This window comes from Austrofundulus limnaeus, unplaced genomic scaffold (assembly GCF_001266775.1).
Source record: "Austrofundulus limnaeus strain Quisiro unplaced genomic scaffold, Austrofundulus_limnaeus-1.0 Scaffold428, whole genome shotgun sequence".
In the NCBI taxonomy this organism is placed as follows: Eukaryota; Metazoa; Chordata; class Actinopteri; order Cyprinodontiformes; family Rivulidae; genus Austrofundulus; species Austrofundulus limnaeus.
The window spans coordinates 39,285-54,667 of record NW_013952830.1 but is presented as its reverse complement, the minus strand read 5'-3'; the positions used below and the strand labels follow the sequence as shown (position 1 = coordinate 54,667).

General features: G+C 41.3%; 2 protein-coding genes across 2 annotated transcripts in view; one reads left to right on the top strand and one right to left on the bottom strand.

The window, feature by feature from the left end:
- Nucleotides 1–7,966, top strand: part of elk4 (ETS transcription factor ELK4) — a gene marked incomplete in the record, with an annotated part of 16,642 nt that extends 8,676 nt beyond the window's left edge. Inside the window, 4 exon segments of the mRNA XM_014024580.1 lie at nt 724–1,485; nt 3,743–3,970; nt 6,976–7,095; nt 7,211–7,966. Of these exon segments, the coding sequence (XP_013880034.1) occupies nt 724–1,485; nt 3,743–3,970; nt 6,976–7,095; nt 7,211–7,309 (1,209 nt within the window).
- Nucleotides 7,967–12,332: 4,366 nt separating this feature from the next.
- The window catches only part of LOC106529223 (major facilitator superfamily domain-containing protein 4-A), a gene marked incomplete at its 5' end in the record, with an annotated part of 39,159 nt that continues 36,108 nt past the window's right edge, over nt 12,333–15,383 (bottom strand). Inside the window, 1 exon segment of the mRNA XM_014024579.1 lies at nt 12,333–12,563. Coding sequence (XP_013880033.1) covers nt 12,445–12,563 — 119 coding nt within the window.

Below are 15,383 nucleotides of genomic sequence, written 5' to 3'. Positions count from 1 at the left end.
ATAAAAATGAAGGAATTAAATCATAATCATATTTTTAATTTAATTAGTGCATTTTAAGTGTATTCATGTAGTGGCCCATTTATATATTTCTGCTTTATTTCTAATTATGTCAGTTTCGGTCCTCTATATAAGTCACATTCATGTAAAAGACATTTTATGAGCTATAAGATGTTCAGGTTACACAGCATGAGGATAAAACAGGTTAAAATAATTTTATCACAAAGCTGTGTGTTTGGGGGTTGGTTTAAAACAAAACTACTTGGACTGGCAGCAACTTCAGTAACTGTCATCAGAAAGCTGGTCTATGTAGCATCAAGTCTTAACGTTAGAGATGTCTTCTACTCTGCAGCAGCCTGATGTGACAGAAGTGAGTTGAGACGTGATGTTCCAGAATAAGAGTGAAACCTCACATTGCATATTCATCTCATTAAAAGAGAAACTTCCAGCAGAGATTAATTCGGGGTAAATGCAGGTAAAGAGGTTTTAATGGCAGTGGGAAGTGAAAGAACCAGAGTTGTCTGTGGCTYACCCTGCCTGTGGTTTGGCTGACCCTGTGGGTGTTTACAGCACAGCTACAGAGCTGTGTTTGGCTTGTGTGGCTGTTTGTTTGGTGCAGACAGGAAGGAAGGACTCCTCTGTGGTTGTACGAATTTAATTTTTTCTGCTGTCTCTTCTAGAGAATGTCTTGCTCCTGCCCACATGTTGCTTTTCTGTGTTTTGTAGAACATCATAAAGAAGGTGAACGGTCAGAAGTTTGTCTACCGCTTTGTGTCCTACCCCGACATCCTGAAAGGAGACGCTGCCACCCGAACAGACGGAGGGGACGTGGGCGCTGGGGGCTTCACACCTACGAGCAGGAAGGAAGACGGCGCTCTACAGGAGCACGAGTCCGCTGACAGATCGAAGGTGGGGGGAGGCGCAGCGGCTGTGGGGGCTGGCACCAAGCAGTCAAACCGAAATGACTACATTCACTCCGGTCTGTACACCTCCTTTCACCTCAACTCTCTGCAAAACGGACGCCAACTATTTAAGTCTATCAAAATAGAGAATCCAGCTGAGAAAAGGGGTCCCACTGCCCCCACACAGAGCCAAGACACCCCTCCTCAGCTACAGCCACCCGCCGCTCTGCCGTCAGTCATTAAGTTTGGAAACAGCCCTCCAAAGCCAGCACCCACAGTTCTTCAGGTAGTTCTAGAGCCCTCTCTGACGCCCAGCAGCCTGGATCCTCTCCAAGCTCCGCCTCTGAGGGCTGAAGACATCAGCACACACTCCGCCCTGCAGCCTCATTCTGTCTACTCATTCGAGCCCACCCGACCATCAGAGCCAGTGTTCAGCCTGTCAGACCTGAGCTCAGCCAGCCCGTCCCCAAACCTCCTGCCAGAGTCCTCTCAGGAGCTCAGCCTCCACGGTGATGTGGAGACGAAAGGCTCCGAGCCGACCGCCTCTCAGGCCCAGGAGACCACAGACCCTCAGGCACAAGACAAGGTCAGTACTCAGACCAGTTTAAACCTTTCAGGGCCAAAGTAAATCTGCCCTTTTTGTTTTCAGATTTATTTACTCTTGGATGAATTAGCTGAAATGCTAAGCTAACATTAGCTCTGTTTCATCTGACTCTTCAGTTGTTACATATTTTTTGTTGTAGTGAACTGTTTGCCTTCTTCCTTATTCTTTTCCATGTTTGTCACACTTTAGTGTTTCAGATCACCAAACAAATTTAAATATGAGACAAAGATACAAATAAACACAAAGTGAAGTTCAGAAATGGAAAATAAAWCTAAACCTACAGGACCCTAATGTCTCCTAAACATAATAACTGGTTTGACCACCCTTAGCAGCAACAACTGCAATCAAGCTTTTGTGATAACTGACAGTGAGTCTTTCACAGCACTGTGGAGGAATCCTGGCCCACTCATCTTTGCACAATTGTTGTAATTCAGCCACATTGAAGGGTTTCTGAGCATGAACCACCTTTTAAGGTCAGATTCAGGTCAGGACTTGGTCAGTCCAAAGTCCTAAATTAGTTTTTCTAAGCCATTCAGAGGTGGACTTGCTGTTGTGTTTTGGATCATTGTCCTGCTGCAGAAACCAAGAGGTCTTCAGTTTGAGGTTATGAGCAGATGGTTGGACATTCTTCTTCAGGATATTTTTTAGACAGCAGAATTCATGGTTCTTTTCAACACAGCAGATCTTCCAGGTCCTGAAGCTGCAAAACAGCCCCAGACCATCACACTACCACCGCATATTACTGTTGGTGTGATGTTCCACCAGATGTAACATAACTTACACCTTCGTCAGTCCACAGCATATTCTCCCAAAAGTCTTGGGATCATCAAGATGTTTTCTAGCAGAACTGAGACAAGCCTTTATGTTCTATTTGCTCAGTAGTAGTTATTGTCTTTGAACTCCATCCATCCATCCATCCATTTTCTGTACACGCTTCTTCCTTTTCAGGGTCGCGTGGGTCACTGGTGCCCATATCCAGCAGTCACAGTGCGAGGGGYGGGGTACAYCCTGGACAGGTCGCAAGCTAATTTTGCCCAGTTCTTATGATGGAGGCATGAACACTGACCTTAACTGCAGTTCTTTGGATGTTGTTGTGGGATCTTTGTGACCTCTTGGATGACTTGTTGCTGTCCTCTTGGGGTAATTTTGATTGGTTGGTCCCTCCTGGGAAGGTTTACCACTGTTCCATGCTTTCGCCATTCGTGAAACGGTTCTCACTGTGAGTCTCAAAGCTTTAAAATGGTTTTCTAGACTGATCGATCGCAAGTAGTTTCTTTGGATTTCAGCATGTCTATCTTTTCAGAATCTTTTGGTCTACTTTACTTCTTCTTCTTGGCTTCTTTTTTGGCGGTTGACAAACAACTGTAAGGTGCATTACTGCCACCTACTGGTGTGGAGTGTGGACTGGATCAGTGCTACAAACAAACAAACAAACAAACAATATTCTTTCAAACAACCGAGTTTGTTTCAAGTATTGTATTAAAGCTTGGGTACTTTCAGATTTTGAAATCTTGCATAATAATTTTGTAAGGTATAACCTTATTTTCATTTCAGTGAGTCTGTTAGTTGATTTCTTTCATTTCTGTATTTTTGACAATGTAATAATACAGGTCCTGTGTCCTCGTCTTCTCCACAGTACTCTCATTTTCCTGTATTAAGTTTTGTCTACTTTTCTTTGTCAGGCAGGTCCTATTTAAGTGGTTTCTTGATTGAGAACAGGTGTGACAGTAATCAGGCCTGGGTGTGTCTAGAAAAATTAAACTCAGCTTTCCAAAGATGTGATAAACCACAGGGGGCATTCACTGTTTCACACAAAGACTTTCATTTCTGAACGGCATTTTGTGTTTATTTTTCGTCTCATATTTAAATTAGTTTGTTGATCTGAAACGTTTAATGTGACAAATAAAAGAATAAGAAATCAGGAAGATGGCAAACACTTCACACCATGTGTTGACAGAACTTTAGTAAAACGTTCATGGATTTATTTTGTTGTAAAGTTTGTTTTTAGTGTTAAATTTAGGACAGACTTCTGGACTTGTTTTTACAACAGGAGTCAAAATCCTCTCATTCATTACAAATGTCAAACATGAAATACCTCTAACTGTTCAGAAATAATTAAGTTTTTAATGTTTCTGTCCCACAGATCAGAGTATTATCTCAGGTTAYATTAACTGGAACACACTGATATTTCTTAGTGTTTTAAAGCCACAAATGAAAGTAAAGTGTTGTTTGTGTGCAGCAGGTGGACAGTGGCTCGGACCTGCCTGCAGATGAGTCCAGTCTGTTGGACCCTGATACCAGTTCATCCTCTGTGAGCAGCACCACGGTCCCGGGAAAGACACGAAAACCCCCCAAAGTCCTGCAGCTCAGCCCGCCTGCTCTGCTGGTCACCACGTCTGATTTCTCCCCCATGAACATCTGCAGCCCCTCACTGGCCCCACCCTCGCTCACACCAGCAATGCTACAGGTGGGCTTTTTATTCAGACACCATCTGACCTGAAGTTAGACCTTTGATCACATCCAGTAAACAGATTAGAATCCAGAAAACATCTAGTCAGGAGGATTGTGTAGGATGGTTTTTTGGTTAACCAGTTTCAGATTTGAATTGTTTTGTTTTATTAAAAAAAGAAAAAGAAAAATTCAAATGGAGTTTAAAGTCCATCAGCTTAGCTGCTTTTTTTGTTCTCAACCTAAAAACATAAATGACATGAAACTCCTGAAAATGTTCAGAAGTTAAATAAAGCTTTTAAATGTTATAAGTTCAGCTGTAAAACACAGATACTGCACAAAAATATACCTGAGAACTGTTGGAGAGACAAATCTTTACAAAGTCATCTTTTAGCTCAGAAAATGAGCTGCTGCCACGCCCACTTCCTGGTTCCAGTCTGTGCATTTCAGAAGGCCTGTTAGCTTCGACAGCCATCTTGTTTTTGTTCACTCTTAAAGTTCATCAGTTGTTGAGGCGGCTGTGGCAGAGTGGTTAGAGGAGTTGTCCTGGAACTGGAAGGTTACCAGTTCGATCCCCCGTCCAACTGTCTCAGTTGTTGCGTCCTTCAAGACATTTCACCCCTAATGCCTCTGATGTGTGTCCCATCAGTGTATGAATGTGAATGGCACTGATTAGTCTCCATAGATGATTGTACATGTTAGCTTTGTAGAAGATCTGGTAGAGTGCTGTGTGAATGGGTAAATGAGAACACAGATTGTAGTGTAAAGTGCTTTGAGTGTTCTGGATGGATAGAAAGGCGCTATACAAGTGCAGTTCATTTACCATTTGTAGACATGCATTCTGTGATTTCAGCAAGTTTATCAACGTTTGTCTACTGGTTCATGAGATATTTTGCCAACATACACTGGAACACACACAGACATCGTCTGTCTTTTTTTCTTCTGGTGGGTGGTGAAGACCCTCAGACTAGTATCAGCAGAGCCCTATGATTTCCACGATGCAGAAAACGTGGACGAGTTGACCAAACAAAATGAAATCCAGCATAAAACATGGAATCTCACAGAATCTCACAGAATTCAATTATTTGGGTGAGTTTCTGATATATATTGGACACTGCCGCTCCCTGTTCATGCTCACTGCAAAAAACTGTCCATCTTACCAAKTTTTAAAATCTTATATCCAGCCAAAAAGTATTTTTGATCTTGTTTTGAGACTGATTTACTAAACAAGAACTGATTGTGTAAGAATAATAATCTTGTTTTCAGAATGTGTAAGATTATTTCAGGGGTAGACATAACCATTGTTTAGGTTGTCCGAGACAACCTGTTTTCATTTTGGACAACCAGATCCTGTCTCCTGGTTGTTCGGTAGACAACCAAGAAAAAAAGACCTTGATTAAAGCTCTCTGGGTGTCCGTCATTTGTAAAAATGAAAGGGAGAAAATTCTTGGTAAAGCCTAACAGAACACTAAACTGCAACTTTTAATAAGGTCATGTACACACTATACTCCTATTTAAGTGAAAATGTTTGACCTAGGAGCAGAAAAAATTTTGTGAATKTTGGGTAACCTCTAGATTTTAGTAGCAACATTTTTGCTGCTTTACTCCCTGAGCCGGAAGTTTTACTCACGCAGATCCTGTCAAACCGGCTGATTGAGAACAATTACATATAATAAACGTTGTCTACAGAACAATATACTTGTTAAATTACATTTTTCTTGAAATTTATTTGGACAACCAAAATGTTTTGCGGACAACCAGGTTTTGTCAACAGGTTGTCCGCTGGACAACCTGAAAAATATCCTTATGTCTACCCCTGTATTTGTCTTGTTAGCTTGAAAATTTGACTTAAATTAAGTCAAAATTTTCTGCCAATAGAGTAAGAAAATTTTGCTTGGTATGATTCTTGAAATAAGAAAAAATTGAGTCAAATCAAGTATTTCAAGAAGTCTTACCAAGTAAAATTTTCTTACTCCATTGGCAGAAATTTTTGACTCAATTTGAGTCAAATTTTCAGGCAAACAAGACAAATAATCTTACACATTCTGAAAACAAGATTATTATTCTTACACAATCAGTTCTTGTTTAGTAACTCAGTCTCAAAACAAGATCAAAAAGACTTTTTGGCTGGATATAAGTTTTTAAAACATGATTAGGTGGACAGTTTTTGCAGTGCTGTCACCTGCTAACAGSCACACAGGGTGAGTCCCCCTCCTGAGAGAGAGAGAGACAGAGAGAGATAAAAATCATCTGTGAAGTGTGCGGTGAAACAGACTCGCTAAAACAGCAACACCCTCTAAAAATATGGATCTTAGTAAAGGTTGTGACGGAGCTGGCCCAGCGGTAAAAATAAAAAATGAATTTGAATGGATGGATGGATTTTATCAACCCTACCTCTGTAAAAGTCAGAGCTGCTGTGAGTCCAGGTCTGAGCAAGCAGGGGGCAGCAGAGCTGCAGGGATGATGATCTTTGATTCTCTGGTTCTGTTTGTGTGAATTTTAGTTCTGGTAATGCTGTTAGCAGATCACCTGATGCTGGTAATTACTGAAGAATGTCAGAGTCTGTTGGACGCTGGTTTCCAGATCAGGTTTTGTCATCTGATCCAGATTTCTGTCTTTGGTTCTTTCTGTCCTCAGCCTGTAAGGACTTTAGACTCAAAACAACCCAAAGTCAGAAACACAGTGCTGAGAGTCCAGATAAAACCAACACGATGGTTCTTATTTAGAGTTTTATTTTTACCTGAAGTCGTGAAGAGTGTTGAGTATTTATCTGCTCATTTTACTACAGATTGAATGAAAACAAGATATTTTTATGTATTTTTTTCAATTAGTCAATGATTATTTCTGCTTCGTCTTGGTGCTCCTCTTGTTCAGCTGCAGTCCACGTCTCATCTCACCTGCTCACACCTGAGAACATCACTCTGTTAATCTGTCTACATGAACAGAAGTACCTGTAGCTAATTTAAATCATGACCCATGAAACAGAAGTTTAAAAACATCCAACTTTAAATCTGTTTCCCTCAGACTCCCACCCTCCTGCTGACTCCCAGTCCTCTGCTGTCCAACATCCACTTCTGGAGCACGCTCAGCCCGGTGGCTCAGCTCAGCCCGGCCACACGGCGCCAGGGAGGCCACCTGTTCCAGGTGAGTGTGAACCGTTTCAGAAGGTTTCACCTGTTTGTGTTTGTGAATGAGGCCAGCAGCAGAACGTTGTGTCAGCTTCACTCTGTAACGTCTGATGCTCTTCTTTGTGTTCCAGTTCCCTTCAGTCCTCACCCCACAGTTCCAGATCCCAGTTCAGAGTCTGGACGGGACCAACACACCTGGACCCATTTCTCCAGACCCTCAGAAAACATAGACCCCCACCACCACCACCACCACCACACCCCCAATCACAGGATGACTGCATGAGCCAAGCTTTCTGTTTGCCATCAGTGTGGGGGTGGAGGGGGGGCGGGGTCAGTTTGTCTTGTGGTGTTAACACCACCTGGACACTCTCCTGTCCTCTCTCACACTGATACCGTCCTCTTGTACACATCTATTCTGTCTGGCTTATTTTGGGAATCCTCGATCCAAGCAGCTCAGCGGGGGAGGGGTCTCCATGGAAACTGTGGACTGGGTCTTCAGCAGACCCACCGATTGGTGGGACTGACTTGCTGACGTCTGCGTTACTCTTTTTGTTCAGGTCTCCTCTCACATCTTTGTTCCAGATGTTGGAGCCCTTTGGACCTGCAGCTCCTGCTGTCAGGTGTCCCCCTACAGTCTGAGCTCTGCCTCCAGCTGGTGGTCTTTAATGTTGGGCTGTACCTCCTGCAGGACTCTGCAGGACTCTGTGTCTGTGCATGTCCAGGCCAGCTCATGTGTTCCAGAGTTTGTTCAGGTGAAACTTCATGCCTGAGATTAGATCTGTGTCATGTTGAAGCAGGTCATCCTCTCTGCAGTCGTTTAAAAAGTCAAACTGCAGCAGCTGCATTTAAACAGTCACATCTGATACGATAAAGTTCATTATCAGAAAGAAATCTAATTTATTGTAAAAACTAATTACAATGGTGTCATGTGCACAGTAACAGGAAGTGATGACAAACAGGAAACAGCTGACAGACGGGAGAGAAAAATCTGGGGTTTCTTTACATTATTTAGGCTGGGTCCTCATGAGCACGTAGCCCAGCTGGGCCACATCCTCGCTGGGCCGGGTAGCTGCATGAAACTGCTGTGAAATGAGACGCCCTACCCTTCGCCTGATGTCGGTTTTACGTGACCATGCACTCCCCTGTTATCATAGTGATTAGTTTCATATCAGACTTGTAATGTGTCGGGACGTGTATTTACACGTCTTTTTACTGGAACAATAACTTCACAGTTAAAACGTTACATGTAAATAAATAAAAACATTAATAATTCAGGTTTAGCTCCAGTATCAGCACTTTGTAGTTGCATTTTTTTATTTAATATCTTATTGCAGCATGAATATCATCAGTTAAGTTGCTAAACTTATGTTTAAAAAATCCTTCGGTCCGTGGTGAATTTCCAAACTACTCAGACTCGTTAAAAAAATAAAAACTCCTCCGTCTTCATTTCCTGTTTATTTTGCTGCCCGCACATTGAATCCTAAGATATCCTCGGCCGGTGAGGATACATGAATGCATCCTTGGATTTCCAGAGTTTCTCGGCCGCACGATGTGGAGCTTTGGAATTGGGACAGTCCTCGGGGCGGGGCAGACAAATGCTCACTCGTGAGGACCCAGCCCCTGAACTGAGACACAGCCTGATGTCACTTCCTGTTTCACCCGACAATGTCATGATCAACAAACGGTTATGTTGTGACAAAAACAGTTAAAATCTTGTATTTTGCCGAATTTCTAAAATCTTAAGATGTTTTCTTTCACTGTATTTAAAGACCGTGTAAAGTAAAATGTAACATTTTCWTTTTTAAACATTATAGATGTCAAATAGATTGTTGTAAATGAGTACAAATTCTCTCAACTGTAGATATATGAATAGTGGAGATATGATTCAATTTGTGTAACAAGATATATGTTACAGGATTTTTTGGGCGTATCTTAAAGGGCAACCTCGTGATGTCACGCAGCTGCCTTCAGTATAACTCTGCCCCCTGTTGCTCTAATGGAAAAGAAAACAAACATTGTTTCCTCGATTACAGGAATGTTCAGGGTCGTGGGCGTGGTTTGAGCTCCTCCAGYGGACACGCCCCCAGCATTCCAGATCACAGCTAACYGATATTTTTTCATTACCTTTAATACATAATTTTATAAGGTTAACAGTATTTTTAATTGTTCAAACTTGGCTGGGTGATTTTTAACACATATTTCTGTGTGTGACAACCTCAGAACACACATTTATTTTTACTTTACACGGTCTTTAAAGAAAAAGCGTGTTGCAGACCCTTTAACCAGGCTCTGATGCTGCYCTGTGATTGGCTGATGGGCTGTTTATGTGAACACGTGGAAGAGGCTGACTGCTTCCAGCAGGTATATGAAAAGGTCGACTCATGTCCTGTTGGTAGTTTAACCCTGAGTTGAGTTTGGAGCAGGACGGTCCTCTGCAGTCACCACATGAAGTTTTCTGTGTCTGAACTGGAGCTCCAGACGATCATCATCAGCGCTTACAGTGAAACTAACAATCAGTTGTTAGATAGTGGTCTCACTGTCAGGGTCGCCTGAAACAGTGCGCCAAAACATTACGACCACCTGCCTTGACAGCTGAACCAACATAGATCCTGTGTGGGGTGGAGTCCAGACATTTGTGTCTTGATGGTTTCTTCTCAGCTCAGGAGCTTTGGTTCTCGGAGATGCTCCMAGGTTTTGAGAAGCAGCAGTTTGTCTCCGAGTGGTCATAATGTTTTGCTCTGACTGTGTAACCCAATCTTTTTTTTTCTATATAACCCTGAAGCACCTTGTTCCCCTCAGAATTGCTCCCAGATTCTGTCAGCCATGTGAGGTTCACTCATGCTTTCTGAGTTTAAAGCCATACGACTCAAAGGTTCTCCCAACCTTTCTATGCTATTTACAAGRAAATTGTGCATCACACTTGTTTACATGATACTTTGCTAGAAAACACTGAATTGTGTTGATATTTTTACCAAAGTGTCACCTTTGAACCTATGGATGTATGAGCAGTGGATCTTGTACAGGACCTGTGGACACGGTGCCTTACCGCAGCCAAGCCCAAGTCTAGTGTAGAACTTTTCTCTCCACAGGTTGAACAGTGATGGACACCATGCTCCTGTTGGTTTTCATGCCATGTCTTTGCAAAGACTAAACCCTGTAGGTTTGGAGGGAAACCTTGTTGGTCTGCTTTGTGTTGAGCAGTGTTCCTCTGGAAGCATTACTGAACGTTTGTTTCAGCGTGTAAAATACAAGCACACCATGTTTCATGTTGCCAGCCGTGTCTCCAATCAGTTTGCTGATGGCTCCTTTCAGACTAAGTCTGGTTTCTGCTCACAGTGGGTTGCTGAAGTATTCACTCCTCTTCAGACTCTATTTTGTTGCCATAACTTGTGGGATACATATATTTTAAAAATGATTATTTCTACAAAATACTTCAGATTAACAAAGTTATGTCGATAAACTTGTCCTACAGAAAGAATTCATGATMTATGATCCTGGTCCATCTAACCTGGAGTTTCTGTCCGTCCTTCAGGTCCAGACATCTTCAGGTTGGTGCTGCTTGTGTYCAACTGTCTTTAAATCAGAGTTCTCAGATGGACGAGGTCTGGACTTAGACTGGATCTTTAACGGTTCAGTGGAGCRTTTCTTCAGCCTCCTCAGTCTCAGATCTGTAGAAAGCTCAAGTTCCTCTCGAATTTGTCTGCGTTTTGCTCTGTCCAGCTTGGTGAACATCCCCGCAGCATGAAGCTGCCAMCACCGTGCTTCACTGTAGAGATGATGTTCTGAGCCTGATGAGAGCTGCTGGTTGGTTTTCTTTGTCTTTAGTTTGGTCTTTTTCCTGCCTCTGTGAAGCTCAGCTCTGAGTAGTTTAATGTGGTCTTAAGAGCAGATGGTCGACCCCCTCCTCTCCAGCTTCACGAGGTCTGGTGGACAACCCTCTGTGTGCAGTAGTGGCATCATCTTTATTTCCTAATAATGGGTTTCATGACCCTCCATGGGGTACTTTTTATAACCCCAACTCTGGACTGTACTCTTTTACAACATTGTCACTTTGGCCTGTGTAGAGAGTTCCTTGGTCTTCATGCTGTCTCTTGCTTGGTGGTAGACCTTGAGGTTTTGGTCTGGTGTTGATTCTGGGCTCTGTCAGAACATCATGTGGCTCTTGGATCACTCTCAGGTGGATCTGATTGAACTAATGTTTCTTCTGGAGGTAACTTTTCACCATCTAAAATCATTAGTTTGTTGTATTTTTGTAGAATTACTGCTGATAATCTAATTCAATTCCTTTTATATTCATGCTGTAAAGCAACAAAAAGAAAAGATCAAAAGGGGGTGAATACTTCTGCATCTGACTGTAAATGTAGAGAAAAYCTGGAGTCTCTTTTATTTGACATTTTTCTCTAACGGCAATAGAATTTTTAGATTTTCTATTTTTGTAATGGCCAAAGCGTTGGGTGTCAGCTAGTTGAAGTTCTCTGTGCATGGTTTTATTTTTATCACATTTGATCCCATGTGAGGCGCGGCGCCCTCTGGGATGATGTTGGCAGTTTTGTTCGTTTTAGGAATCAAAGCCTTATTGGTAAAAATGAAAATCTGTTTTTATGTGGACTGTTTGATATTGTGTTGATATTGTAAATGCAGATGATGTGATGATGATTCGGGGTTCCTGTCGTATTGGATTCTGTCACTTTTTTTTACGCCTCAGATTTGCTCTGATGAAATGTTTGCTTACGCAGATTTCTATTTTTCCCCAAAGGGAGCACACAAATATGCACTTGTATTTTATATAAAAAACAGAGTTAAATCTAATCTTTTAATGTTTATATTGAATAGATAATTTGTGATTAGACTGTACCACAAACTATTTCTTAGAATTATGCTACCTGTTAGCTCAGGTAGTTGACAGAAATTATCCAGAGAAACTATGAAACCTGTAAAAATGATCCCAAAGCCGGTTTGGACGTTGTCTCCTCCACCCGTTGCTCCGTCTGTATCTCCTGATGACTACCTTGAAGTGTAAAAAGTAGTTTTGTAACAAATGTTTTGTCCAGTTTTTGTTTTAWTGCTTTTCAAATGTTTACAAGCTGCTCGTCTTAAGTGGCGTATTGATGTGCGAAAAGCTAAGGGAAGTTTGTAAAAACAGGAAGGTTGATTGAGACCAATGATTAAACAGAAATCTGTAACTGACTGTCTCCGTTCTGTCTTCTACACCAGGAAACCCCCTGTAGGTGTAATAAACACAAACTGATGGGGTCCAGTTTAACCAGTCCACTCATGTCCAAAGTTTATTATGTTACAGGTTTGTCTTCACTGGTCATCCACTGAGTGGCTCGTTGATCATCAGGCTTCAGACRTTGTCAAACATTCAGTCCCAGTGGGATCTGGAGAGGTTTGGGAGACCAGGAGGTTCAGCTTCTTTTGCTGTGGGGTTTGGTTCCTCAGGAGCCTCCTGCTTCTCTTTCATGTCCATGTAGGAAGAGCACTCTGAAAGATAAATGTGTGTTTCAGTGAAGTCTTTTATTACACCCAATGATCTGTAAGTTAAGAAATCATAATCAGCACAAATAAATCAGGCCCGTCTTCACACTGGATGATGACTCCTAAACACTCGCTCAGTGGAGCTGCAGCTGATCCTCATTTATTAAAGAAGAGGTGCAGACCTRTGTTCTTGCTTTAAAACAGGATTTCAAACTGGGGGGGTGCACCTCCCCCAGGGGGCGCCAGAAGTTTTTAAGKGGGGCATGAGGTGAAWCAGGAAGTAAGGAAAATTAATCTTACTTTCATTTTTTTTGCTCAGATCTTTATTTTGTAGTGTATCATTAAAATAGCACCTTCTTCAGACTTCAGTATGAACCGTTGAAGGCCTCTGCATCGTCTGTCATTGTTGCAGCTGAATAACAAAAAGGACTTTCCTGGTGTGAATACACCCTGAGTCTTTATGCTGATCAACCTGGAGCTCATTGTAGATAATTATTTTTGAGTTGGATTAAATCTGACCTGAAAGTAAACAATTTATAATGTCTACATCAGRAATGGACGACTGGCAGTCTGCGGGCCACATCTGGCCTGCARRTGAAAATAATGACAAAAATATATTTATTTTACTCCTGCTGTCCCTGTGGCGCTAACAAGTTGAAGTCATGGCTGCCTCTTGGGGAGCCAGCCAGGCTACCCACAAACACCACCTAATGACCCAACCCCCCTTTGCCCCTCCATCCACTGCTTAATCAGGTTGGGGTCAGGAGGACCAAACATGAGTGGGATCAAATGGACCCCACAAAGACAGCGGGAGGGTTAAAAAAGCACTCAAGGGAGCTCTTATGTAGATATTTAAATATATTATTTTACAATTTAAAAATGTGATCAAATTTACCATCTTCTAATATTGACTTTCTTTGTCTCTCTGAAGCATAGTTTTATGAATTCTCAGCTTCTGCGTCACTAATTGTTCCTGCCTGGCTACAAAGTGTTTAAAAAGGTAAGCAGGGCTCTAAGTTTGGGTGTCAGAGGGAGGAGTCTAAGTTGTAATCAGTTCCACRTTSGTTGGGATGTATAAAAGGAAAGGTGCACAGAAACATGCGTGCTCAGTTTTATACATCTGAATTTTTTGGTGCGGCGCACTTTTCAAAAATTTTCCATTCAGCTTTTAGTGTGAAAGCTACAGTATGCACTCCTTTATACATGAAGCCCCTGGACTGCTCTTTAGCAAACAAATTACAGGAAATTATTTTACAATTTACACTGAAAACAAAGTACAGTTGTAAGAACAACAACCTTGTGTGGTTAAATAAAAATATTTTTAGTTTAATGAAAGAATGAGACCCTGCTTTAAAACTGGCCTTAAAGATGGGCTGTAGTAGGGAACATTGTGTCTCTTTAAGATGAAAGATGGTTAGATAAGTTAGAGAAACTAAGGCTGATTTTATTATTACAGCTTTGAACAGAAACAAAGGGAAATCCTAAAATAATTTGGAACCACAGTAAAAAAAATCAACTGGGCAATGCTATAAAAATATACAAAGTTTGGAAATCCACTTAGATGGTAAAATCTGTAAGGAACTAAATATAATAGCAGACTTTTAATCATTTTATTAATTCTGTGATTGATATTTCTAAAAGTTTCACTAAACAAGACAGTTTATCCAGTTGTCTTTCAGCAGGAAACGTTACTAAATATAGATGTCTTCTGAATGGACACAACCATGCTCAAAGAATTGGGTTCAGTTCTTTGCTCTCGTCTCTATTATAAATCTTTTCTATCTCAACCTAAAACTGCAGTAAAATGGTTCACTGAACGAATGATCCGTCATCCTAGACGATGGCTCCTCTCAGTGCTGATCAGTCAGAGAAACAGCAGTGAGTGTGTGATGAGACGGTCTCATCCCTCTGAGGAGTCAGCTCAGTCTGTGAGAGCTGCCGGGAATAGAACTCACAACCAGAGGAACTCAGACTGCTAACAACCTGTCAGACTTTCACTAAACACTTAAAGAAATGTCTTGTTGAATCAGACATCTGTGCTATTGTATATTTGGTTTTTATTGTTTTTCTTTTTAGCTGTAATGTTTTCTCTTTGTTTCTTAGTGTGTCTGGATGTGTTTAATTCAATTTCTTCTTCTTATCCATTGTGTATATTTGTATTTATATTCAAACTTCATCATGGTCAGATGACTACAGATGAAAAGTAGCCTTTTGGTTAATTCTGGCTGTTTTAACCTATGAATTGTCATTTTCTCTTTCAAATAAACAAATCATAAAAAATAACGATATTTATAGTGTAGACATGTTTAATATCATAGAAACCACGGCCGATATATCAATAATTTCACTTGTTATTAACTGCTATAGGCTGATGACTTTCTGATTAAAAAAAAAACTAGGAACTTTAAGCTGAACAACAAGAAAGCTAAGATTCACCTTCCAAATAAAAGCTTCAAGATGTTAACAGACAACAGATGCTCACCCCCACCCCCAAAATAATCACTTGTGCTTTATTTTGAAATGTGTAAACTGTTTTTTTTCTCCCTCTTGTCGGCACATTCCAGAGATAAAGTGCTAGCTTGCTGGACCAGTCCACCATCGTAGGGTTAATATTAAATTAATTATTGATTTAGGATGATGTTACACTGAAATGAGGCATCTAAAAACATAGAAGGTGTCAATACGATGTCCCAACAGCTAAAAGCCTGCAGCTAAACAAGGTAGGCTAGCAAAAAACTTCATGAAGGGGCCACAGTATTCATAGAGGGGCCAAGTCTTTGTTCGACATCCTTTCACACAAATCCCCAGTTTTGGTAAGGTGTATAC